The 9,633-nt window shown below is 39.7% G+C and overlaps 1 protein-coding gene across 5 annotated transcripts in view; it reads right to left on the bottom strand.

The window, feature by feature from the left end:
• Positions 1-4,600: 4,600 nt before the first annotated feature.
• Atxn7 (ataxin 7) overlaps positions 4,601-9,633 on the bottom strand; it is a 135,170-nt gene continuing 130,137 nt past the window's right edge. For all 5 annotated transcript variants that reach the window (XM_042680127.1, XM_042680129.1, XM_042680128.1 and 2 more), the window contains one exon: positions 4,601-8,636. In XM_042680127.1, the coding sequence (XP_042536061.1) occupies positions 8,527-8,636 (110 nt within the window). In that variant the 3' untranslated portion in view covers positions 4,601-8,526. The remainder of the gene's footprint in view (positions 8,637-9,633) is intronic.

Raw genomic sequence — 9,633 nt, 5'->3', positions numbered from 1 at the left:
TTGTATAAGATGGGCTATAAACCATAAAGCATGGTTTAATCCAGTTATATGAATAAAGATGTTAAAGCTTTACATCACTTTAAGTGATGTAAAACATTTTTGTATAGCATCACACTCAACTTATACCTGAACAACATGGTTAAGTAGATGCCTACAATTTGACCCACGAGTAGTACAGATTGCAATATGCTTAAGATTGATTCAGTGGCCAAACCCATTGTCTTTAGTAACCTAACGAAACAGTCCATCATGTTAAAGATCATTAACAAAATTTGATAATTTCACATTATTTTGAATTAGTCCTTGGCACTGTTTTTTTTTTTTGTAAGGAGAATCTGCCCCTACAGTTAGGGTATAAAAAATGAGCAGACTGGGCTAGGAAGATGGCTCAGTGGTAGAGTGCTTGCCTTGCATGCATGAGGCCCTGGGTTCGATTCCTCAGCACCACATAAGCAGAAAAAGCCAGAAGTGGTGCTGTGGCTCAAGTGGTAGAGTGCTAGCCCTGAGCTGAATTGCTGAGGAACAGTGCCCACGCTCAGAATTTAGGCCCCACGACCAACCAAAAAACGTTTAGAAAAAAGCAGATGGTATAATCTCCTGCTTTGTGAACACTACATAAACCTGAGTTTTGACTAACTTCATACTGATATAATGATTAGGAATTGGGTTCTAGCAAAAACGAAGAAGTTCTATTACCCACTAGTTTTAATTTTCCAACCCACAGACTGATTTGTTTCTAAAGACATGCAAAGTACATTAAGAACTTGTACTCTGCTCCTACCATTGTAGTCCGTAAGTATATGCTCAAGTGCCTATCAAGCAGAAGCCTTTGAGTTCAACCCCAGAGCTGCCAAAACAGCAACAAGAAAGCAATCTCTTCTGTGGTAGTTTCTCTTACACAGACTGAGTTAAGGAATACACGGAGCCTTGAAGTAACTACTTATCAGCTTTTCATCCTGTCCTTAGGGGACTGCTTCTCTGGGTCAGGACTGCCAGTAGAAGGTGTCCTGACAACTTTAAATCTTGCCTTTTGGAGGTAACTTGCCCAAAGTTTAACCAGTGTCTTATCAATGCTGCTAAACTAAATTTGACTATTATTTTTATTTGGTGCTGGTTCTGGGGCTTGAACTTGGTCTGGCCACTGTCCCTGAGCTTTTGTTTTTTTTTAGAGCCACAGTTAATTGGACAAAAGCTTCACTGACTTTCCTGCCAGGCTGACTTCAGATCTCAGATCCTCAGATCTCAGCCTCCTGAGTAGCTAGGACTGCAGGGGTGAGCCACCAGCACTTGGTGGGCACTTGATTTGAGGATTCACTCAGCTTTCCTTGAATCTCTCTGGCTAATCATTCACACATACATACCTCAGAAACTTGGGTCAAGATGAAGTCTGCTGTTTGCTAGTCCCCTGCCACTGTTTCCTCTCTCATCAAATGCCTTCTCTGTGAACCTGCTTACCACTCAGCCCAGTCATGGTGCCCCGGATCCTGAGTAGCTGGCTCAGACTTCTTCCTAACCCTAAGTACTTTGAAAGAGACAAATTCTACCCAGTGTCACAGATCCTAAGCCTTCACTGTAATGCTCTTTCCTGCATGCCACTTGAATCCACTGCCATGGTTTCATCTAGGCATCACTAGCATCTGAACCGATCTACTTTTGGAAGAAAAACTAGAAATTACACATGAATCCTTGTACCCTATTCTCTCCACTGGTCTCTTCCAAAATAGGAATACTCCCTTGACACTTGACCCTGCCTTCTAAGTTCCTTTACAATTTAACTGGTGCCTTGAGAATGCCTGTCTTAGTAGCTTTCCACTTTTTTTCCTTCAATACCAAGCCAGACCATCATTAGTCACACTAAGTTCTAACTTTCTCACCCAACCCGCACTATTTGTTCCTATTGTGCTGGAGAAAAGAACCCTACCTAATAACAATAGTGTACTCTCCAACCCCACTACAGACCCCCAGTACTTCACTCCAGTGTTGCTTCTTCACCAGTTGGCTCCCTGGTAGGACGCCATCCTATGCTGGTCTCCCCTCCGTGGGCCACAGATGATAGACAGGCTTTTGAATTTTGTGAAATCCTAGAAATTATTAAATGTAATGTTTGTGTCTGTCAGATCAGGGTAATTTCTTTCATGCAGTCTTCAAGTACATGACCAAAACCAAAACCAATACTGCTTCGACAATATGAAATTCAGTCTTATGCTGCAACCTGCTACTTGGGAGACCTGAGGTGAGATGCTGTCTTAAAAGGTCCTCCGTATACTAAAATATCTGCTTTCTAAAACCTTAGTGAGAGAGCATGCATACATAAAGTGATTGGGTATAGTATCTGGTGTACTAAGGACTACAAATACAGTTTATAGTTTACATATTTACACAACGTAAGCATTTACATATTTATGAAATAGTTTAAATATAAATGTGATCGTTTACATATTTACATAATAAATCTAAGAGCTACCTATTTTTCCCAGATAAGCTCATCCAGCTGTGACTTCATTTGCCATTCCAAAGTGAAAGAACATTTCCATTTTACATCTCACAACTGCTAGCTATGCTCCATCTACTCTGTAGGCAACAGGGTACAAATCTCAATTTCACCTTCAATTTTTTTTGGTTGGTCTGGGGCTGGGCACTGTCCCTCAGCTCTTCAGCTCAAGGCTAGTGCTCTACCACTTGAGCCACAGTGCCATTTCTGGCTTTTTACTGCTTATGTGGGCCTCATGCATGCAAGGCAAGCATTTTACTACTAAGCCACCTTCCCAACCCCTCACCTTCAATTTTTTGTTGTATCTTATTCCTTCTTTGTTGCCCTATCACATAATTCATTTTAACTCATCAATTGTTTTGGCAAAGGAGATGTGAACTATTATACTTTTCTCTTTAATGTCTAACAGACTTGAGTTCTCTAGAGGCTAAAGATGTATTTCAGTAGTAAAGTGCTTACTTTCCTGGGTTCCATCCCTAGTACTGAAAAAAAAAAAGTTGTAGAGTCAGTCCTCCTATTCCCCATGAATATAGCCTTGGCTTGTAAACTCAATAGTTCGCATCTGGATTATAAAGACAGTTTTGTGAATAATTTTGTCCCAAAGTTCTCACCTCTCCATTGTCTTCCATAATTGTTGGAGGGCACTAAGTGATGGAGAATTTTAGGGAAAGTATTAAATTGGAAGTGCTTAATTTCCTATGTCCCCAAGGAATTCTCACTCTTTTCTACACCTCTTAAAAGAAAGTCCACTAGTGCCAGTTTTGGCCCATGAGCTTAAGGTACAGAAATGAGAGGATTATAAAGTGAAAGATCAGGACAAACAGAAGACAGAAGAGAAAGTGGTTAAGAACACAGGATAAGCTTTGATTTAAGGGACAGCTTTTTGGTTAAGGCTTGATGGGGTGTGGTAATGGCACTGAAACAAGTGAATATGCAAGAGTCAGGAAGATAAAATTTCAGTGCCTTTGATTTTTTATGGTCTCCAGTAGAGAGCTGAATGGCTTTTACTTTTGGTAGCTACACAGTGCTGGGACTGGACTATGCAGTTTCTCTGAGAATAGCATGTGGGTTTTCTATGAACTCACATATTTCTAAGGATGCAGGCCCCATGACAATCCATCAGACCATCACCTATCAGTCCCTCCTGTGCAGCAATTTCATACAGATTTCTTACATTTCTCCCTACCTTCACCCTGTTTGCCCCTCTGCCCAGAAGGTCTTACCCTGCCTTTCTGCCAGTGAAATCCCAATGAAGGTCCAACAATGCCAAATCTCTTTCCTTGACTTGAGATGGTCTTGCTATCCAGGGCCAGGTAGTCTCTAAAGGAATAAAGTAAAAAGGGAAAAATACTAAGTGGTTGGTCCTTTTCCTGGAAGGCCTGAGGACACTTACAGTGGCAGGATTTGTCCATAAGGGGCTTCTTATGATTGCACTGAGTCACTGGGAATGGGAAGCCCATGAGGCAGTGGGTGCTGTTGCTAGCCTAGCTCCTTGATATAAGTAGTGGACCTTTCTTCTTTAGTACGTGAAAGTTTATCCTCTTATTAGAAGGGTTTATTTGCAAATGGACAGTGCCCTCACACTAAAATGCATTCATATACCCGGTAAAGGAGGTATGTAAAAGCAAGGAAGAAATCAGATCAGTTTAGATAAAGTTAACCACAACTGGTGGGTGATAGGAACAGACAAATCCAAGAGACTCCTATCTCCAATTAACAAGCAAAAAGCTGGAACTGAAGGTGTGGCTCATGTGGTAGAAAAGCCAAGGAAGAGTTTGAGGCACTGAGCTCAAGCATCCAGTACCAGCCCCAATTGCTCCATGAAACTTGAATAGAGGCAACATTACAAAGAATGTGTTTTTAGCTATCAATACCCCATTGTTCTTCCAAACCTGCAGGGGTCTCAATACTGAAGTGTCCACTGTTTATACAGGCAACCGACTTATCCAAGCCATAGCTCTGTGCCCAAGCATGGAAACATCCTAAGACCTCAGAGGTATCTGGCTTGTACTAGAGGAAGGCTGATGTACAGGTGCTTGCCAAGAGTGTCTGATGTAAAGAATGCAGCAAAACTGAAGGGGTTTAGTAGAATGAGGCAGAAACATGTGCAATAGTTCATGCAGCCAACCTTATTTATTGAGAAGTCCTAATTTTATTGCCTGTTTAGTAACATATTTGTTCCACAAACTAATTTCTCATAAAGCAGAACACAACTTTTTTCTTATAAATAGTATAAATTATTTTATTTACAGAAACTTGTTACAAAACAAATAGACTATATATTTCTTCTCTTTTAAATATCCAAAGTAATTTTCTATCCCTTGACATTTGTTCATGTTCTATACAGCAGCCAACACAAAGTCCAGCTGAGATGCTCTTGATTATGGGTACACATTGTCCGACTATTCACACATTTTAACACAGGAGATTGCTTTTATAACCAAGTTAAAAAAAACTGCTTTCAAGGCCCTACATTCACACTGACAGTATGTAGTGCTCACTTAAAATCATCTGGAAATGTAAAATTTTTGCACAAAGTGTAAAAATGATTATTTTCTTTTAAACCATGAAACTTTGAGCAATCATTTTTCAAAGCCCAACTTTCCCCCAACCCAGGACAGAATGAGAGACATGAAGAAACTCCTTGGCAACAGAACTCTTGCAGGAAGGCAGCTGCCATTTTAAGTTAGGTTTCTCAAATTATACATTTTTTTTCAATGTTCTCAGAGGTACTTCTTTGTATTATATTTTTGTAATACAAAATACTTTAAATATTCTACTTTAAACTCTCTTATTTCATGAGTGAGTGACAAAACGGACATGGCATGTACATTGCTGGCTGACAGATTTTAACTCTTGGTGCCACTGGCAAATCCATCACCAGTGAAATTACTGTGAACCCAAAGGTCTTAAATGTAAAATACCTTATAAAATTTACCAGCATTGGTTGTTTTTAACTCCTCCCCTAAGATTTTACAAAACAATAAGTAGGTGGAAAAAGCAAACTCCAAAAGTTCAACTGAACATTCAAGTCTTTTTTAAAGAGAATCTGTCTAAGCTTTAAAGTTAGGTTCAGGCACTTTCAGTTTTTCCATTAGTTTTAAACCACATCACATACATAACAAAAGTGTGCTCAGAGTGTACACACACACAGGCACGCACCCACACATACACACACACACTCGCACATAAAACACTAATGAGAGAAAAGCAGTGTGTCACTTAGTCACATGTGGTCTACTGGGAAATCAGGCAACCGAGGAGAAGCAATGCCCACTTCGTCTGTGTGAATCCACTCTTGAGACACTAAAAGGAACAAAGACTTTCACAGAACAGAGGCAATCCTTCCACTGTAAAGGAGGCAGGTTCTACAACTATTGGCTTGGCAGTGAACCACTTCAAATTATAAAAAGGTATTTACTTTTATTAATTAATAAATAAATACTAGATGATCTCAATTGTACCAAAACAGGATATCAGAAAAAAAGACCTGTGCAAAAATACATATTTAAATATGTACAATTCATTTTTAACAAAATATGTCTTCTGAAATAGGGCTACTTCCATATTTATAATAGAACAAGAAATCCCAAAATAAAGGTACAAAAGTAGGTTTCGTATAATTCTTTGTTCATCATTGCAGCACTTTTTTTGTACGTTAAGAAAACTGCAGAAGTTGTCATGAAATTCTACTGGAAGGAATATAAAAATTATCTTGGTTTTAAATTGATACCAAAGTCTGTCTAAGAAACAACCCAACCACTGCAAATTTGGTTTTTGCAAGTTAATTCAATTCAAAAAAATACTTTTACTCCTGTGTTTTAAATGGTCTTAATTGTTCATCATAATAAAAAGTAGTTGTTGGAGAAAATAAAACATTTGAACAGTCTAAAGTTTAATAGCACTGTTTGGAATAGGTCTGTTTGTGGCAGGCAAAATCCAAAATGGCTAATTTCCTAATCCCAACGCTCTATGTATTACCAGGAGACATAATGAAATTCACTTAAAACTTCAGTCTAAAAAACAAAAAATCAATGAACACTCACTAATCTAAATATCTACATTAATCTGAATCAACTTGCTATTGTGGATCAGAAAACTTGATCTGTCTATTCATTCCATCACTAAAAGCAACTTAATTTATAACCATCAAAGTCCCCTTGGCTCTGAAAATAAATTCTACCCATACCCCATTGCACTTGTACCAAGGAATCAACTAGATACATCCTGATTCCCTCTTATCTCTTCTCCCCCATAAGTGGGATGGAACACCCAGACCGATTTCCTTTGCCTATACCTAACTGGCCCATCCACACTCTCTCCTTACTAGCTCTCCTATAGTATCATTTAAAAACACATTTACTGATTGATTGCATAAAATTGAACAAGATATTGTTCTCCCCTCCTTCCTTAAAAAATCAGTATTTTACATCAATTTATAGTTAAAGTATCTGCATAAAGTCTTTGTTTTATTACATAATAAGAATAATTCTGTAGCAATTCACATTTATTAGGCTGGTAACCAAATATTTATTCATTCTACAGGTTTTGACTTGAAATTCCCTGAAACTGAAGTTTGTAACCAAGAACTATGGGGATAAAAGGACACACTGACTGGCTCTGAGTAGGCCCTACCCAATGCACTGATCAGAATGGTGGGATTTACCCTGCATTGGGCTAGGCTACTCTGTGTGAACACTCTCCTAATCCAGAGGCCTGATCCTTGGTTCAGGAGCAGGAGTGGTGGGATGGTCCATTAAGAGGCCCCAGATCATTCCCCAAATTCAATCATACCTTCTCAAAAATGCTGCTTTAACTTATTACATTTTCATTTGGGGTGAAGCACTGCAATCACTATCTTAGAGGCTCTAAAACTCTCTTAAACACAAGAGGGAGTGTGTTGGGAAACACTCTGTAAGCCTCACACAAAGCCTCCACACAAACGTGTACCTACACTCCAGCTTCTCCCATTAAGGTCTGCTTCCCACTCCACCTGCATCTAAATGCATATCTGCAGTAGCCAGAAGGGAAGTGGGGGCACACATACTGCCCAGAGCACAGGAAGCAGATACTTACACTAAGTCCTAGGACAGTATCCAGAGAGGAAAATAGGGGTAATACCTTAGAAATATTTAAGTATCCTAGCAGTTTTATTTTAAAAAGACAAATCTTAAAAAATAAAATTGGGCAGGACAATCAACCCAATCTGATATACTGTTTTACATGAAAATAAATGGTAAGACAATTCCACTTCTTTGGAAATCTTGGAAAATTTTTTCCCCCCTTCATTGTGATTTTAACCCCCACCCCCATCCACCTGCCTCATTTTGGCTTTCCATCATCAAAAGTAGTTTAAATTATTTTTGCTTTTTTCTTTTACATGGGATTGGTTTTGTACCATGAAAAGTAAGCCTCCAATATGGCTGATACCCGCTAACCCAGCATCAATGGCTACAAACCAGTAAGTTGGAAGCTTTTGATAGTGTCTTATCTCAAATTATTTGCAAAAGGCTGGCCTATCTTGTCATGTGACCTTGAGTCAATACCCACATTCTACTTCTGGAACACTGCTATAAAAGCCTTTAGAAAGCTGCTTAGGATGCAGCTCCCTTTCCTCTGGAAGGTCTCCAGTTAAGGTGCTGGAGAATGACCTACAGAAGACAGTGTGAAAAAAGGAAATGGGGGAGAGTGGGAGGAGGAAGGGAGAGAGAATGAGAAAAGAAACTGGCAAGGAGATGGAGGAGAGAGAAAAGTTGACATTAACGCTCTTGTCAAACAATCTTTTGCCTGGCCAGTCTACTTAAGAGTAGTTCCATGATATAACAAGTTAAAAAAAATAAACAAGAACAAAAACTTCTCACAGATTGGTAGCAAGCAGTCCAGACCACTTTAACACTGATAAAAGCAATCTGGTGGCTGAACTTGATCCAGTGTCCTTTATGAGTACTCACTGCTACAGACATAGCTTCGGGGAAATCCTCAAAACAACAGCCCAGCGATTACCCTGGAGGCCCAAGGAGGTTGTGAAAAGAGACTCAAAGGCATCGTGGAGTCCAGAGTGCTGAGCGGAGGTGTAACTTGTCCTCAAAAGTGTCCGGATTATTTCTCCCCGTGCTGTTTTCAGCTGTCAGGGACGTGCCTTTGGCTTTTAAAAGAGAGGGATAGGGAAACAATGAAGAGGTAAGTAAGCAGCTGTATACAGGATATTCTGAAGAATATCCCTATGACCACACACAATAAGGATCCACTGATGGGATCAGGCTGGAGACAATCAACTACAGAACTGGCTTTAGTTTTCAAAAACCCTCACTTGCCAGGAGTACAATCAATCTAAAGATTTGCTTTCACAACCTGGCAAGCATGCAGGCATGTGTTTCTAGCTTAGAGAAAAAGCTCTCAATGTTTGCTTTTTCATTTGATTTTCTGCTTTTGTGTCCTTGAAGGAACTCCAGGTGGTTAACTGAAAACAAGGTTAGCTGGACTAGCATACACAGGTGTGCCAGTTCACACCCAAGGTGGTGTGTCCATGGCAGAGAGAGGGAACTCGAGCTTCACAGGTTATATTATATATTAAGTCCTTGAGGCCATGACAGACTCTTAGAGGTGTCTAACCCGCCCCATCTTTTGGACTTCCCAGTATACACCAACCTTCATTTCGTTGTGGGAAAATTTTAACCAGCACTATTTTGAAACCTATTCCACAAGAACAGGCAAGTGAAGTCTTACTTTTCTAGGAGCAGCATACTTAAAGCATTTTGGGGTCTCACCACTAACTGAACACAGAAATAAGAATGGACAATACTTTTTGGGGCCCGCTCGTCTGATTTCTAGCCATACACCTCATAAAGACTGGTGCAGTAGAAAAAAAACTATTTTGAACAGAGGAAATCATTCTCAAAACACAAACAGATTGAGACTGATTCCAAGGAAAAGTATTCAAAGTTAAGACTGCCTAAGCAGTCTGTTGACATAGACCTCTCAGAGAGTAAAAATCATAGGTGGCAAACTAGCATGTCATAAGCCCACATATGTGGACTAGATAAAATTATTTTTGTAGTGGTCAAATGTCACATGCAAGTCTAGATCTGCAGTTTCTGGGGCAGCTGCTCCAAGTAGGTGGTATACTCCCCACCCACCACCAG

The sequence above is a fragment of the Dipodomys spectabilis genome, unplaced genomic scaffold (genome assembly GCF_019054845.1).
Source record: "Dipodomys spectabilis isolate Male_0828 unplaced genomic scaffold, ASM1905484v1 ptg000054l, whole genome shotgun sequence".
NCBI classification, from domain to species: Eukaryota; Metazoa; Chordata; class Mammalia; order Rodentia; family Heteromyidae; genus Dipodomys; species Dipodomys spectabilis.
Note: the sequence above shows the minus strand (reverse complement) of the source record. Positions and strands in the feature narration are given on the sequence as shown.